This window comes from Sinocyclocheilus rhinocerous, unplaced genomic scaffold (genome assembly GCF_001515625.1).
Source record: "Sinocyclocheilus rhinocerous isolate Xijiao unplaced genomic scaffold, SAMN03320098_v1.1 scaffold395, whole genome shotgun sequence".
NCBI lineage: Eukaryota > Metazoa > Chordata > Actinopteri > Cypriniformes > Cyprinidae > Sinocyclocheilus > Sinocyclocheilus rhinocerous.
Window position 1 is genome coordinate 1,135,687 of NW_015660890.1, and position 18,179 is coordinate 1,153,865.

The 18,179-nt window shown below is 38.6% G+C and overlaps 2 protein-coding genes across 3 annotated transcripts in view; one reads left to right on the top strand and one right to left on the bottom strand.

The window, feature by feature from the left end:
* Positions 1-3,522, bottom strand: part of LOC107725989 (ninjurin-2-like) — a 22,108-nt gene extending 18,586 nt beyond the window's left edge. For both annotated transcript variants that reach the window (XM_016535434.1, XM_016535433.1), the window contains exon 1: positions 3,425-3,522. In XM_016535434.1, the coding sequence (XP_016390920.1) occupies positions 3,425-3,457 (33 nt within the window). In that variant the 5' untranslated portion in view covers positions 3,458-3,522. The remainder of the gene's footprint in view (positions 1-3,424) is intronic.
* Positions 3,523-10,970: 7,448 nt separating this feature from the next.
* LOC107725976 (serine/threonine-protein kinase WNK1-like) overlaps positions 10,971-18,179 on the top strand; it is a 77,840-nt gene continuing 70,631 nt past the window's right edge. Inside the window, 2 exon segments of the mRNA XM_016535413.1 lie at positions 10,971-11,186; positions 12,015-13,224. Of these exon segments, the coding sequence (XP_016390899.1) occupies positions 12,484-13,224 (741 nt within the window). The 5' untranslated portion in view covers positions 10,971-11,186; positions 12,015-12,483.

The window sequence follows — 18,179 nt, forward strand, 5'->3', positions numbered from 1 at the left end:
ACACATACTGACAACCACTAAAAACACAGGTGGTAATGAGAGAGCGGCATGGCAATTACTAATATATTGTATTACTAAAAAAATAAATCAATAAATACAAATAAAAAGTCAAATGTGAGGTGTCAACTCTTCTGGGAATTTCTTTTTTTTTCACTGTAAATTCTAATATGACTTGTCCTTTTTCACTTCCAAAAACTGAAAAATCTGTAAAAAGACTTGAAATGTCTCTTTCTATTACAGTTTTTCATCATGGGCACTAACCATTAACTAACTAAAGAGTTTTTGTGAGTAAATGTCCTAGAATGAATGGGTTTGACAATGTCCAGACACAAATTACCTAATGCTTGCATGGGCAGCTTTTCCAGTCCGTTTTATGACTGGGAATTGGATAATTCACAAACTATTTCTTACTTTAATACAAGATCAATTGTGCTTATCATAATATACAGTAAAGTATTATTTAAAGATATTATTCAACCAGGCTTTTTTTTGGAAACCGTGAAATTGAAAGGGGAAAACCCTTAATTTCTCCTATTATTTCTCCTACTAGATGTCTTCATAAAAACAATGGGGATTTTGTGTTCATCTACACAGAAACTATAGACATCTGCATCCAACTGTCACCACAGTGACCAAACATCCAGCCGACAGACGACTGTAACCAGAGGAGGAGAGTTAAACATTAAACACTGTGTTATTATTATAGCAAACAAACCTAATTACCAATAACCCTGTTTAATGCACTTACATAACACATGTTTGGCCTTCGTTGTAAACCTCATGATCTCATGCCCTCATTCTATAAGCTTCAAAATCACCAAAGCTGCTGCAAAATTTTTTAAAAAGTAACATCATGTGAGTGCACTTAAATGTTTACAGGGCCCCTTCATAGATGACAGCATAATTGTGCAATCTGTGTTTCATCCCCCATCTGGAAACACTTAAATCTCCCAGCATTCCTGGGTGCATTTGAGTATTAGCTGTTATGGTTACTGCAACAGCAGCACTGCATCATGGGACATGATCCAGGCCTGCAGGCCAGAAAGATCAATACGTTGCTTGGATTTCCACGGAAATTCTATATGAATTCCACACGCACCCTTCTGAGACACTCCCAGTCATGAAGGGAAAAAGCACAAAATGACACAAAGTTGAAGGAAATGCATTCAACACGTGGCTGTGTTGCCTTCAAATGTGTGACACTAGTGTGAGAGATGCCAGATCAGGTGCTACTGCCCACTATAGAGCCTGGATGAAGTGGCACCAAGGTGCCATCAGGTCAAAGAGTAGTAGCCAATTCCCAGAAATGCCAGTCATCATGCTGTACTTCACAAAGACACTCCAAATGTTTCAGTGGAGAATACAAGAAAAGACTGGAGAGAATCTCAGGAAAGAATTCGATATAAATTGCACTGGCAAAGAAAAATAGCCTAAAGTTAGGCCTAAATCTCAAAACCATGGAAAGTCGAAACATAACTTTCATGTAAGTGACATGACTTCTTTTCAACCCTAGGGTAAAACTGAGTATTATCTGTTATCTCATACCAGTAATGCACATATCCGAGGTCAGACGAACCCCTTAAACCATTTTACATCCGTTGAACCCCCATGGCCCCTGTTTTAATCAGTGCTTTATCTGGCAATCATTTTCACAGGGATCAATGTGCTCTGTAATATTATATAGTACTCCAACTGCCCTGCCTGTGAGTGCTGTGTAATCCTGAGGAAATGGGATCCTAAACTCACTGTCAGGACTGTGGATTAGGTTGGAGAGCTGCGCTTCTCGGACACATGATGGTGTGTCGTTCTGCTGCAAGTGACCGCACTGAGACCTTAGTTTCATAACTAATTTCTGTCTTTGCTGCTCTGGCCATGGGTTATTAAAGTTAATAATATAATGTTGTTAAAAAATTAACAAGTCAGCAGATAGGACATTTGGACATTTACTGGCACATACTTAGCAAGATGGATGTGAGGCATGTGAGGAGCAAGGATAGTCCTATGACAAACAAATCCTGCAGGAATCTGTCCCTAGGAAGTGGAATTTAATATATGCCACTAATAATAGAAGCACGTCTGAAAAAGTCATTGAATAAAACCTTAGAGGAAAAGTTCACTGCAGAACGCAAAAATATACTCTATTGTTCAAAAGTTGGATCAGTCATTTTTTTTAAATAAATAGTTTTATTGAGCAAGAATGCATTAAATTGTTCAAAAGTGACAGTTAAGGCATTTATACATTTACAAAAGATTTATATTTATATTATTAAATAAACTCATTCATCAAAGAATCCTGAAAAAAAAAAAGTATCACAGTTTCCAGAAAAATATGGAGCAGCACAACTGTTTTTTATAATAATAATAATAATAATGATGATGATGATGATGATGATGATGGTGTTTTAATCTGCATATTATGATTTCTGAAGGATCATGTGACACTGGAAACTAGAGTAATGATGATGAAAATTCAGCTTTGTCATCTCAGGAATAAATTACATTTTAAAATAAATAAAAATAGAAAACAATTATTTAAAAAAATTAATAATATTCAAAAATAGTACCTTTTTAACTGTATTTTTCATCCAATAAATGCAGCCTTGGTGAGCATAAGATATCTTAATTTTAAAAAATCTTACTGACCCAAAACCTTTGAATGGTGGTGTACTTTATTTATTTTTAAGAATATGAACCTGCCGATATTCACTGTATGAAAAAAACATTACAGTTTTTTCCCCCACAATATCTTCTTTTGTGTTCCACAGAAGAAAGTCATACAGGTTTGTAATGATTTATGGGTAAGTAAATTACAGATGACAGATTTTTCATTTTTGGGTGAACTGTCCTTTAAAAAAAAAAAAAAGAGTACCTGTGAACTTCAAGCTGTATTTTATTCCTAAATTATTTTGTTCTAAAACCTTTTAAAAATCCTATAAGAAACAATTCAGAATCACTTGTTTCAGTCATCTGATATTATGAGCCATCTAAAAATATCACATTGCCAGAAATAGAAACTTTTTCAGAATTGTGCTTCAAGAGACTCATTTTTACTGAACATATAAACAATTCCCAGCTTTCCCAGTGTTGTAATTCTCTCCCTGAGAAGCCATGGCTGTCAGAGGTTTGCGACAATCCACCTGACCCCAGTAATAGTCTGGTAAATGCATGTCGTGTTGATCATCCGGTACATTAAAGGTTCAAGCGGTCTTTGCAGTCTATCACTAATTGATATTTGATGGATTCTTTGAGTGATGCTCAGCTTCAGAAGAGAGAGAACTACATGATTACCTTCCTCTAAATACACAGAACATTCTGCACCCCGATGTGAGGACGGAGCAGGACAGAGAGCAAGGGAAAGAAAATGAGGAATGCCATGTCGCAGCCCCCAAAGAAATACCAACGGCTTCTAGACGTCTCAGCGTACCTGTAGATCTGTACGTCCTCTTGCTGCTGCCATGGCTGAGTCCCAGACGATTGTCGCTGGTGCTAAACGGCTGAATCAGAGTCCAGATACGCTCAGAGTTCCTCAGAAAGGGAAAGTAGGAAAGATGGTAAAAGCTTTTAAAGAAATTCATGGCACACAGCAAGGACAGCCGTCCAGGCAAACAAGTGTGTTATTCATTCTTTTCTTTAATTCCAGCCCACTCCAACCCACTGGACTGGGTCACATCAAAACTAAGCACTCCTTTGTAAACAGTAAACCAGTCAAATACACTATAGCCAATGTAATCACAGTCTGCAAAGAGAAGAAAGACTAGGTTTTGTCTGTTTCTTGTTCAAGTGCCCAGGCAGTATAATTAGACTCAAATTCCCCCATCCAGTAAAAGGCTACATTCAGAGCTCAACCACTCACCCAACACTTAAAATGCAACATTTTGATATTTTTATAAATGTGTGGCCAATATGTGGTCAGTGGTTTAATATAAAGCTCACAAAAAGACTGAATTGGGAAAACAGGCAAACAGTGATAAATTTGATGATGTGTCTAGTGGTTTCAGAGTGAAAATATACCGTCTCCTGCTTGTTTAAAATGCAGAGGCTACTTTAAGTAAGCTCATTTTTCCGAAAAGTGCAAACACTGGCTACTTCAATATTGCTCTATCTGTTTGAGCAGTCCGACATGTCAACTTCTGCTTCAACCAATGGCATAAGTTTGGGGTAGAAATGCCTGTTTGGCTGGACAATGACAGTTTTAAGAAAACTTGTTGGAAACAGCTGTTATTTTTACAATTAGTTGTGCAGAACTTACACACACTCTTAACCATTCAGTCAAAGGTTCTTTAAAGAATCATCTCTTTCTTACCTTTTTATAATCTGAAGAACCTTTTGTGAAACAGAAAGGTTCTTCAGATGTTAAAGGTTCTTTATGGAACTTTTAGACAAAAAGGTTCTTCTATGGCATTGTGAAGCACCTTTATTTTTAAGAGTGCACTTGGGCTTTAAAGGGATAATTTATCCAGAAATAAAAGTTTTGTCACTCACCCTCATGTCATTCCAACCCTGTATGACTTTCTGTTTTATGCAATCACAATGAAGTTCTTAAAAAGGACAAAAAGAACCATAAATGTTTCATAAAAACCTTATAGATGTAATCCATAAGACGTTTGTGTTATATTCTAACACAAGTCTTCTAAAGCAATTTGATAGCTTTGTATGACAAACAGACCAAAATTCAAGTGAATCCAGTGAATCATTGAGTTAAAGAGTTGGATCAGTCTACTTTCTAATGAATCATCCAATTCATTGAAAAGATTTTTAAAAATTGTATATGAATTGGATATTGGACCAGATGAACATGAATTGGACCAGTCTAATTACTAAATCAATTATTTGCAAGCTTACTCAACTGATTCATTGAAAATATCTGATTCAAAAGAATGATTCGTTCATGAATTAGACACTGCTACTTCTCTCATGAACACATCAAGGAGATCTAAGGTGGATGTCAAGAGTTTTTTGTGAACAGTGACTTAAATTACAGTTTGTTCTTCACACAAAAAAAATGGCTTCAGAAAACTTGGAATATTGATATATAATTTTGAAGCTTCACATCCCCACTACTCATTCACTTTCATTACATAAAACATCACGTGAGTTTGGAACAACATGAGAGTGAGCGATTTTTTTGGTGAACTATCCTTTCAAGAAATAAGCACATAATCCTCATAACCCATATTAGATTGAAATTTGTAATTTTTTTTTTTTTTTTAAATCAATGTCTAACGTCCCATTATGCAGTAACAGTAAATATATTATTTCATACAAAAATATAAGAGGATATTTTATCTTGGGCCTGGATAGATACTTTTAGCTATCAGAGATTTTAGAATAATTTCACATGTCCTTGACATTTATAGTATGGAGGGTGGAACTGGCTCTCCACAAAGACCAAAGTTTGACTCAGTAAACCTAAACTACTGGCTTTTCCAAATCTATTACGACCATCAGTGTCGTAATGCTGCAGACACTTAGGTGTGACCACATATTGTGTGATTAAAACACAATATTATGCATATTGCATTTCAAGCCATCATACACAAACCAGAACACCACAGCGGTCTGACACACATTACACACAGTGGCAGCCGTATGGTGTTACAAGACACTTTCTTCTGACAATGTGGCCTTGGGATGCTCTCACATATTAGATAACAGCGAGCATTTGGATAAAGCGTGTCTGGTATTAAAGCATGAAATGGATATTTTCATCCAAGACGACAGTGACATGCTTGTTTTCTTGTTAGCAATTATCCAAGCGAGGCACATAACGTCCCATTATGCAGTCACAATAGTGATTTGACTCACAAAGTCACAAGGGAGAATAATAATTGCTGTAATTACAGACACAGAGAGGATTGGCTAAAGAAAAGCATCAAACGAAGCTGATTATGTAAAGGGTAAAGCCTAGAACTGAAGAACAGCCTCCATTAAGGGTGTGGATTGACAGAGGGCTGTTTCAACTGCACTGCCCCGATGCAGGTATGTTAAACATGTGCCTGTGTTTGCTGAGTTTCTGGGCCTCACTACGAAAAAAAAAAAAAGAGCAAGGAGGGGCCAAAAAAGAGAATTTCTTGTGAGAAGGTGATAGATAGATGTAGAGACATTTTTGCCCTTTGAAACGAAGGTTCACTCAACAGTGCCATCGTCCAGAGCTTCAGTAGTTCATCCCAAAATTACAATTTTCTTAAAAAATGTACTCAGGCCATCCAAGATGTAGATGAGTTTGTTTCTTCATCAGAACAGATTTGGAGAAATGTAGCATTACATCACTTGCTCACCAGTGGATCCTCTGCAGTGAATGGGTGCCGTCAGAATGAGAGTCCAAACAGCTGATAAAAAACATCACAATTGTCCACAAGAAATTTACACAACTCCAGTCCATTAATGTCTTCTGAAGTGAAAAGCTGTGTGTTTTTGCTTGTAAACAGTGCTTGATCTACATGTGCATATTTCTCTCCTGATTCAGAGTAGACAATTTTTCACAGTATTACGGATAGATGACTCAACTTTTAGCCGGAAGCAATGGTTTAAAGTTAAAAATGTCTTAATTATGGATGTTACTTCTAAATATGCAACTTTTCACTTTACAAAACATTAATTGATGGACTGGAGTGGTGTGGATTATTGTGATGTTTTTATCAGCTGTTTGAACTCTCATTCTGACGGCACCCATTCACTGCAGAGGATCCATTGGTGAGCAAGTGCTAATTTGAGTAAATTTTCAGCAAATTTAAATTTTTGGGTGAACAATTTCTTTCATCTGTGAAGAACTAAACAGCAGCATGTTCGCTCTCTTTGACTGTTCCCACAGTGACAGCTCGTGCTGGTCACTCACTCGCTCTTCTCCTAAAATACACAATGAGGCATTAGCAGCTACAGTCACTGACACAGTCCATGGGCTGTGTGCCATCGCAGCTGCAATAGTGGTGGACACGTGGCATTTGTGGTTCTTTGTGCTCCGCGCGTGCCCAAAACATCTCTGCATGTAACCTCAAACACTAAACCAGAGCAGATGACCACTCTGAGGCCTAAAATAGACTGAATTAAAATTAACTTCTATCCATGTTGGAATCTGGTCCAAGTGGCCAATACATTGCCTTACTCTGTCCGTGTGTGAGCTAATGTGCTGTGCATGCACTATACATACTCACCAAGACTGCATTTATTTGATAACAAATACAGTAAAAACAGCAATATTATGCAATTTTATTATAATTTGAAGTATAACTTTTTCCTTTTTAAATCTATTTTTAAAATATAATTTATTTCTCTGCTGTCAAACCTGAATTTCAGAAGCCATTATTCCACTCCTCATTCTAATGCTGATTTGGTGCTAAATAACAACAACAACAGTTGTTGCTTAATATTTTTGTGGAAACGATGATGCATTCTTTTCAGGTTTCTTTTATGAATAGAAAGTTCAACAGAACAGCATTTATTTGAAACAGAAATCTTAACATTTTCAATGTGTTTACAGTCACTTTGATCAATTTTATGCACCCTTGATGAATAAATGTATTAATTTCTTTCAAAACAAAAATCTTACTGACCCCAAACTTTTGAATGGTACTTTATGCCAATTAAAAAAAAAAAACTTTAGCAGAGACAAAACTTATTCTGAGAAGTAGCATTTTGTGAGATGAAGACCTAATGAACAAATTCAAGACATTTCCTTTCAGTTAATCAACAAAATAGCTTTTAATGGGTTTGTTTTCCTATATGTTAGACAATAGATAGACTCCACCCAGCCTCTGAACTCTGGTGTGGGCGCTGTACATTGTGTACCGTCTGCTCCATACCATCAAACAGGACTTGCTTTAAAAGTTTGAACAAAAACACAGATATCTGACAGGGCATCTGTCATCACGTCACTCTGACAACTAAAGAGTGTTCTGAACCAAAATACTAAGCTTTACTATTTTATGTCAGATTCCCAAGACCATTTGTCTTATGACCAAGTTATGCAATGCATATACGTTTACTGAAACACCAAATCTGAGTCACATTTAGATTTTTTTAAGCTCAGTTTGAAAAAAAGCAACCCTTTTTTTGCCCGCAATATGTAAGAAAAAAAATGATGGGCAACATTTTCTTCCGTTTGCATGAGCTGAAATGTTTCCTGGTACATGAGCTGGAATTTTAATGAAGTGGGTCTGCATATTCTCTAAATTATATACTGTATGTCACCTGACTTTGCATACAAGTGTGCTGAAAGATTAGCATGCGCGGACATCAGTGGCTCTTTACAATGGAATGTTAAACTTTCCAGCAGGCATTTGACATGGTGACTTTAAGATAACCCTCCTTACACTCATTTAGATTAGCTTGTGCATTGTTTCAATCTCAGAGTAAATATTTACCTTCCGGAGTGTTGCAGTTATCTTAAAGACCAGTCTAAATACAATATCCCAGTAATGCACAGTGAGAGGACTAACATAATGTTTAAAAATATACAAATTATATTTATCATAATGAATAATCAAATGCACGGTATATGCATGTTGGATGCCTGTTTTTCTCATTCACTCATTTCCACCGCCTAGTGGATAAACGGATGTACTGAAGCTACATTATATTACTGTACAAGCAAACTTAGAGCTTGAAGTTTTTTTTCTTTCTCAATCCTTATTTTGTTACTTTTTCTAATCTAATTTTCACACTCACGTAAAGAAATAGTTCACCCAAAAATGAAAAGTTGCTGAAAATGTACTCACCCTCAGGCCATCCAATATATAGATGAGTTTGTTTCTTCATCAAAACAGATTTGGAGAAAATTGGCATCACATCACTTGCTCACCAATGGATCCTTTGCAGTGAATGGGTGCCGTCAGAATGAGAGTCCAAACAGCTGATAAAAACACCACAATAATCCACAAGTAATCCACAAATGTCCAAATTCAACGTTTAAGTATTTGAACTTTAAACCTCTGCTTCTGGCAAAATACGAGTGCAAACACACAGCTTTACACTTCACAAGATATTAATTGATCGACTGAAGTCATGCTTTTACCAGCTGTGTGGACTCATTTGACACATTCTGTTTGCACAAATTAATTAGTCAAATAGTGAAAGGTTTGTTAATGTATGTTAATGCGGTCTTCTAACCAGTGTTATTCTTACCAGTGTGAAATTTCCACATGCTCTCAATTGACCTGTATGTCAACAGAGCTCAATCACTGCCTTCATTTGAGCAGGGGAACAAAGTGTACCCATCCCACAGTCAATGCATCCAAAACAAACTGCCTCTCAGGGTGCAATCAAAGATACATACCGTGACCTCGACACCTTACTGTCTTACTGGGCTAGCACATCTTGCACATGCTTATGTCACCTCTTTGGATCCCAAAGGTGGTTTTAAGTAGCAGTGGGGCCTCCATAGAGAATCTGCAATGTTAGGAAAGATCCTGCTCGTGTGTGCCATCTGCGGAGGAAGGGAATGCAAAAAAGAAAAACAAATGTCTAGTGTTATAAGGGGCTTCATATTAATAGGCTTTGAGGAAACAGTCTGGCCAGAGAAAAAGAGAACAAAAAACAATAATGTTTCTTTATTTGAATTTACACTTCCCATGCTGTTATGTGTAACATTTTTTACAAGATGAAAATTCAACATAACTTGTATTTGCCATTTCCTACATTAGTATTAATATTTTATTTAAATATAAAACTGAATGTGTTAAGTTTTGCAAAAATATAAAGTGAAATGTATAACACAAACCAAGGAGATATGCTTAATACGCATAATAAAATTTTTAAAATGCATAAATTAATTTGAGCAAAATAACAATTGAAATCTTGCTTACCGTATATGCTTCCTCATTCATCATTTTTAATAAAGCACTGAGCACTTTCAGTAAATATGGTATTTTAGTTTTTGCTTTCATTGTTGGATATCTTTTTAAATAGCATTTTAAATTTGCTTCATGATTCATATTACTAATTATTATCTACTATCTTCCAATAGATGTGCATGCACTTTTTCCCCGAAGGACTGTTAACAGTTTCATGCATCATTATTTAATGCCCATCATCTGTAATAAATTACAAAGGAAAAATATTTTTGTTGCATGGAACCTGCTAGAATTTGAAAAGCTTTTTGTTTGTACAGTAAAAAAAGCACATGTGCCAGAAGTTTACGTTTAACGGCCTGATTGCTCGCAGATTTACTGTTAATTAACCGCATGGAAGAAGAGCCAGAATTCCATGCCAGGGCAAACGAGATATATTGCCATCTCTGCTGTGGTCCAACCTGAAGCAAGCTCTTAATAAGCACTTCAGATAAGAGAGTGTGCAACTGACATGCATTACACAACACCGCCTGTCAAAAAACACTTAGATAAGGATACACTGACACTGAGAATGTTAGTTTTTTTACACATTTTAAGACAAAATAAGAATTAGCATTGCAAACAAAAGTATACTTGAAGAAAACTGCATTCATTTTAAACTGCTGCTGCTGAAAGGGATCAACTCTTGCGCGGCAATTTTGTAAATAAACTGAGGAAGGAAACAGCGACCTCCTCAGGCCGTAATGAGACACTGTCGGCTGGCGTCTCTGCTGTCAGTATTCAGTGGGAGGGTACTGTAGACAGCGAAAGCAGCAGCGGAGCCTCGGAGCTAAAACCAACGTGACAGACTGGAGTCTTAATAACACCACCCGATCCAAGAGCAGCACTTCCAGAGAAACCCTAATACTGCATATGGAGACTACCAGTTGTCATTTGTCGACTGCTGCATAAGGATAACGACTCAGCCGGCTCGACAGCAGCGAACGCAAACCGCAGTGGATGTTGTTGCATTGTTCACGTGAAAGGAGGAAAATCGGTGGTTTGCAGCGGATCCGCGTGCAGTCGACCGGAACCGGACTCTGTTGTTGATTTGTCATAATGTTTTATCACGGGATACATCGTTACGCTGGATACCGAATTTAGTAGAGTCATTGCATCACGTTGGATTCACCAGCCCCGTGTTGAACTTGGCCTGTAGAGCAAACAGCACGATGAACGCGTAGCTCTGCTAAATCTATGGAATTTGTGTTTTCTGATCATTCGGTTTTCCAGCCGTGATTCTTTTTTGTCTTTATAACTATTTGGCGATTACCTCTCTTAAATTATTCGCTCGGTCAACTCAAGCAACTGCAGCTGTCGCTTTGTCTACATCAGAGGGGAATGGAGATGACGATACGAAAGGTATTCGCTGGCCAGCCAACCTCCTATTTTTTCATTGTAGCAGAAATGTTATATACCTGGTTATAAAACTCTGCTTGTTTATTATAGGTTGACAGGCATACCATATTAAATATTCATTGTGTATTATAGTCTGGTATTTTGCGTTTGTGTATTCGCAAGCGCTTCCTGTTCAAAAAACGCTATTAAACGCGCGCGGCATTATTTTAAGAATGAGCTCGATACCAACGTTCGCCGTTACTTGACAACTTTTCAAAAGCGTCGCTGATAACTTCTAATATTTTAAATGCATCAAAAATGCAAAATACTCCAGATATTATTTGAGTTTTGGGCTGGTCTTTTGCTGGAGAATTACAAAAATCCCCCAAATCTCAGCTGGCCACCCCGCGTAACCAGGGCGACTCGTCTCGCGACCCCCGCGTGCGCAGTAGACGTGTTCATCTACCATTACACGGGTTTGTTTTGTTGACATTTTGAGGCACAACATTTTATTTTTTATATTTATACGATTGAAACTGAACACCTGTGAAAGCCCAGCAGTCACACGCACAGAAACCCGAGTTAGCAAAAGGCTTCGAAGTAGCTTACGCTTGCATTTAATAGTCAACTTTTGTAGCTGCTTTAAACGTTAATGCTGAAAATTTAGTGCTGTTTAAAAGTTTATTTTAGTTGAAACATAAGCTAATATGTATTATTTCTCACATAAGTGATGCTGTTATTATAATTTTTAAAATGCTTATTAGAATGGAGAACTGCTTTTAATGCTTTTGAACCAGGAAACATGAATTGTTTGTGTGTGCAATTAATATGTTCTTTATATGTCTCTTGTAGTAAACCTGGACCTGGTTTTTGTGTTTCAGAGCCAGGTTTCCTGCACTCTGAAAGTCTGAAGAATATCAAGGCTCCTTTCCCTCTTGCGGTCCCTTATGCCCAATGACGGCTGACTCCGGGTCACTGCAGGATGGATGAAGTGGATTTGACAGTTTTTGTCTGTCACCATCAGTGCTTGCCTCTCAGTGACTGTGTCTTGTTCTTTTACGTTTATAAAAGAACACCTCCTCTCTTGGGCTCTGGCCCCTTACACTGTAAGAGTAACTGTTAGTAAGGAATACCCCACGGAGGGGGCCTTCCAGCAAACTCTGTGGTTCACGTGAGCTTTTATTACTTTTTTCATAGGCTTTTTGTGCCACAGTCAAAAGCAGAAAGAGGAAAATTTCCGCAAAAGGTCAAGGTTTACATTTGAGTTTTTTCACAATCATTTATTTATACATTTAAGTTTTTATTTTTTTTCCCTGGAGAGATGTCGTCAGAAAATCCCAACAAGATGGTGACCTTCTTGGCCCCTCCACCTCCAAAGAATGTGAACGGCTCCGGTTCGGACTCACTGGTGGGTGAGAAGCTAGACACGGAGGTCAGGAAACGACGCCACACCATGGATAAAGATCTGAAGACTGCTGAGCACAGATTTTTTAGGCGTAGTGTCATCTGTGACTCCAATGCCACAGCCCTTGACTTGCCCAGCAAAGCCTGCATCCTCACCTCGCCTCCGGACTGCGAGCAGTTCATTGTGCCTGTGGTGCTGGGTTCGGCCCCTGACGTTACCATTGACACCCAAGTAGGTGTTTCAGGTGTCGTATTGGAAGAACATGCAGAGGATGGAAGAGCTGCTGGGGTTGATGGGATTGTGGAGGTACAGAGCCCAACTGTGCAGGATGTGGGTGTGAGGCAGAGCGAGGCCCTTGGGATGGCGGAGAAGGAGCCCAGCGATGTGGGTAGCAAGGAGCAGGAGAGTGGAGTAGCAGACAAACGTGAGGAAGAAGAGGAGGAGAAAGGGGTGGCGAGGGCCCGTGCTGAAGCTGAGCAGAGAGAGGCTGAGAAAAAGGTTCAGGAGGATGAAGAAGTGGAGACCAAAGCTGTGGGCACCTCACCCGATGGTCGTTTCCTCAAATTTGACATCGAGATTGGACGTGGCTCGTTCAAAACCGTCTACAAGGGCTTGGACACAGAGACTACGGTGGAAGTAGCGTGGTGCGAACTTCAGGTAAGAAGCTACCATGTTATCAACTATGTTCACCTTTCATTAATTGCAGAGGATGTCTATGTTGTTTGATGTGAAGTCTTCAAAGTGCTCCTGTGAAACACAACAGAGCGATCAATTCAAAAATAAATGCCAAGCTTACAACAGGAAGTCATGTTGGTGTAACTTGTTTGTGCAGTTTTGTGGTCATGGTTCTTATGGTGCCCCTACAGGACGTGGGTGAAGAACAACTTTGGTGAAGTTGCAGGTTAGGCCCAAAACATACTGTATACGTGTATGTAGGTGATCCTGTGTCATGCATGTTCTTGTCGTACATGCTTATTCAGATAGTTAGCTGTAAAAATGCCAACATGTTAAGTTAACCAACTGAGTCAGCAAAGTTCTCTTCAAACTGTTGCTCTGCCATTACAGTAGTTGACCTGAAAGATAAAATGAAGACATTTTACGCTTGTACATCCTATAGCACCACCTGCAGCAATGCTGACAATGCAAAGCACAATTGTATTATTGTCATATGAATTCCTGATAAAGTCAAACTTGCATATCAGGAAGTGGTTAAATGAATATTTTTCTTCGATGCAGATGTTAGCTTGATTTATATCGTTCATTGTTGCATTCAAAAATTAGACAGATCGCAAATTTAAACCGTGTAGGCTACATGTTGCATTTTCAGTGCTGCCACAAGGGGCAGTATAGTGTTAGTGCAATTGATCTCAATCTTTTTGACTCAAAGCCCCCTGAATTAATGACAATTCTTTTTTTTTTTATTCTAGAAGTTTCAAGAACTGCATATTAATACAATTAATAATGCAATATTAATACAAATTGTGTTAATAATAATCTATTAATTTAAATAATTTTGAATAATTCTCCGGCCTTCTTGTTGAGAACCACTGTATTTACGTCTTTTTTTTTTTCTTCAATATGTTAACAATAACTTATCCAAGTAATATCACATCTGATTTATTGGCACAGACACCTTGAATACTGAGGTTTGTTACTTCCAGACCATTGCAAGTGTTCAACTGGACATTGTGTTGGTCACACGCTCACATCTACATTCATGCACTTGCAAAATGTTATTTGCATTGATTAGCCTGTTACTCTCTCGTATTGACAGAGCTATTTTAGTTTCAAACCAAGAGTAGAGTTACATTAGGCCAGAGTTGTCTTTTTTTTTTTTTTAATAACACCTTGACATCTAAATCTGACAAATTGGGTCTTGGCAAGTGAAACTCAGTTGGATCTCATTACATACAGGCTTGAGCGTTTCCTCTAAATATCACAAGACCCTCTGTGTTTGTCCTGGTATCTAGTTTCTACTCGGTATAGACCTTTCGTGGAGCAAGTATAACTGCACACAGATAAAGATGGATTGTTGTTAGTTGCCTGGTGAAGGTCCTTGTGCACAAACTGAAGCGTTATACACACCGGGCAGACTGATATCAGACTGTTTTAGTAATTCCTCCCAAGCGCTCATAGATTTAAACCATTACATAAACATGTCAAAGCACATACAGATGAAAGTGTGCAAAATATGCAGTGCGGGTGGAAGACTGTGGAATATAAGAGCAGATGGTGCCAGTGACGTCAGGACGAGGGGTTTGAACCAATGTGCATTGGTGGAAGCAAAGTAGCATTATGAAGTGTGGACACTTGCTAAAAGGGGGATGTGCTCTACATTTAAAGATGGATCAAGGCCTTTAGACCAACTCTAAGTAATTCAAGGGTCAAAGGGCAAGCAGGAGCAGAGGTATGGCCACTGGAAACCCAGAGATTGCTTTGACAAAGGAAGGGCACAGGAAAAGAATCAAGGGGTGAGCAATGCTAGGATATCAGGGAGGGTTGCTTTGTGTCCACCCCCACTCTCTCTCTCTCTCTTTTTCACTCTCTCTCTTTCATTTTCAGGACGCTTTAGTAGTTGTAAAGGATTTGAAGTCAGTAAAAGAGACTTTTCTTGGATGTGGAAGAGGAAAGAAGATTATCTAGTCAACTTTGTTAATGAGACATGATCAGACATCTAAACTGCTTTATTTCCCAGAGCTGATTCATCTGCCGAGCTTATTTTTTCTCGCATTTGAGATCACTTGGGAATTAGTTTCTTTCCATGGATTGACTCAAACGTTTCCTCCTATTTGTCTGAAATTCTAATATTGTCCAGTTCCTCCATTAGGATGCAATTATGTATTTAGTAGCAAGTTACTTAGAATTGTGCTATCAGTTGTTTGAATAGTGGCTTTAGTTACCCAGCATGCATCAGTAAATCCTTATCACTCTGAATATTTTTATTGGATTAAAAATGGGTCTCTCTTGTCCTCATAGCCTTGGTATGTGTTGAATCATAGATGAGCTAGTAGGATGACAAAGGCCGACATCCCCCCAATTCATTCCTCATGGATTCAGGGAGATGCGAGCAAGGGCTGTCCTAATGGGAGCCGAGGCATCCCTTTATGCTTGTGTTTTTCTATTCAGCTGAATTATAATAGTAAAGACATGAAAGGGCGAGCAAGAGCTAAATGCACTGTGAAGAATTCAGTCCCCCCTCCGTCTTTTCACTTCATTCCCATCTATCTCTCTGCCAAATGTTTTCCTAAAATGCCAAATAGTTACAGAGCTGAAACAAAGCAGGGTGCAGTCATAATATTTTGGATGGGATGTTAATCTTCACTTAGCAAGCACCATATAGTATTACTCATATTTGGTTAACAAACCCCTGACCCTCAGTATTAAACGTTGGTGTGTAATTTGTCCTGCACAGTTTGTGCTACAAACGTTGATGATACTTCAAATTGTGTGGCCTGTTAAAAGAGAGATTTGGAGATTTGGCTTATAAATTTCAGATGATAAAACCATTGAATAAAAGCAAGTACCACTTAGTGTGTAAGCTGGTTAGCATCCACTTCTCCAAACATTACACACTTTTTTTTTCTTCATGAGCTTTTCCAGCAGACGTGAGGAATGGAAACCACTTTCAATTAGTTGTCTAAACATGTGCACACACTCACACAGGGTCCTATGTCCATACATTTACTCGCTTCACAAATGTATACTCTGATCCAGATGCAAGTTGTTGACTGAGGTTTTGACCCTAAACTATTTAAAACCGTGCGGCTGTCGCGCCATCAGCCTTATCACCATATGCTAGCTGTGAGATAGCACAGTGCAGGAATTTGTGCAGGAGGTGGCTAAACACCGGGTCGGTTTAAAAGAGACATGCCCCAGAGAGAGTGTCGTCATCTGTGAATAATGCAGAGGATGTTAGGGGAACAGTTGAGGAAGAAATCCAATCCCATGGATCCCAGCCATAGCCGTTTCCCTTTTCATTGTTGAAATCCATTTTTTTCCAAAGGAGTGAGAAAGACAAAGACAGGAGCAACGCTTCCTTCATTTGCAAGCGCTGATCTCCTTCCTCATTTACAGTACTGGCCCGTGTGTATGTGTGTTTATCCATTGTGTCTTACACGGGCTGGAAGGAAAAAAAGATGTCATTGTAAATGGAAATATACTGAGGGCTGTGCCATTTGTTAGATGCTATCTGATTTGGCATTAAGTTTCACTTGCGCTGTTTTATCTCCACTTAATGTGAATCTGATGTTTTTTTTCCGAGGTAATCTTTTTTTAAACCTCTACAGTTGCACAATAACAGAAAAGTGTATGCAAAGCAGAAAATGTGTGCATTCAACACATACTCTGACAGCTCTTTCCTTAAAGAGATTCTCTTGTCTTTCTTGCCTTCCGCTCAAGTTTGGAGGCCGTTGCGGTTTCACTTCTCACTAGATTCATAATAAATCTATTTCCTACTACTGAGTCTGTCAGTTCCTCTTAGCCTCGCTCCATGTGATAACTTGACATTTGCTCTGTAAAGCATTTTAAACTTTTGTAGCATTTTATTTTTTTCTCTTAATGAACACTGATTATATGTTAATGGCTGTGATGTCAGTACCATGACATTTTTGAATGCAGCTTACTTCCAACAAATGGTTTGAGTAGCGTATCACAAGAAGCAAGTTATGCCGAGTTCACACGGCACGATTTTCAAAGACGTCGCATCACTGTTGGTTTCACACTGAACGACTATCTGGGGTAGCATTCAGTTGTTGCTGTGTTCACACTGCACGATGGAACGGCGACAGAAAGTTACATACTGCATGACTTTACAATGGGGAGAATCAGCGATAACTCTGTCTGGTGCAGGGTTGCCAGGTTTTCGCTACAAAACCAGCCCAATTACTACTCAAAACTAGCCTGAAAATAGCCCAATTGCTTTCGAGGGGGTCCCCCAGTAAAAATCGTGTTCGGGGTGTAAAATACAACTTTTTTTTGGCGGGGTTCTCCTGGTATAATTCACATTCCAGGGCCTAAATATCACATGCATTAGTATATGCCTGTATAGTAACTCTCTAAAGGACAGGTCCACTGTAAATTAGTGGTCGACCGATATATCGCCAATGCCGATATATCGGCCGATATTTGACATTTTTCATATATCGGCATCGGCCGATAAGTTTTTCTGGTTAGCCGATGCGTTTTGAGTTTTATTTTGATGGCGCAACAGACTTTTATTTTGACGGCGCTGAGAAGAACGGCAGCGCCTGAACACACAGTGCTCACATTCTCCCTCTTGTTCGCTGTCGTCGTTAACAGTTCTGTCTAATACGGACAGAAGTCTGTCTAATAATCCGATAGAAGGGTTAGCCAAAGGAATTAAAATGTATACAAAGTATTATATAATTAGTAATAGAAAGGCAAACATTATAATACGTTCTCGTTTGCCGTCAGCATTCAGCAAATACGCATTTATATCATTTAAACAAATCTTTGATTGAATAATGAACATTTAATTTCACAAACCTTGCAAACTTCGTCGAATCCTGTTGTGAGATCGTGTGAAGTGTGCATGTGTATCCTGCATGATCGCGTGTTCTCTGCGTGACGGTCGGTCCGTGTGAATTGAATGC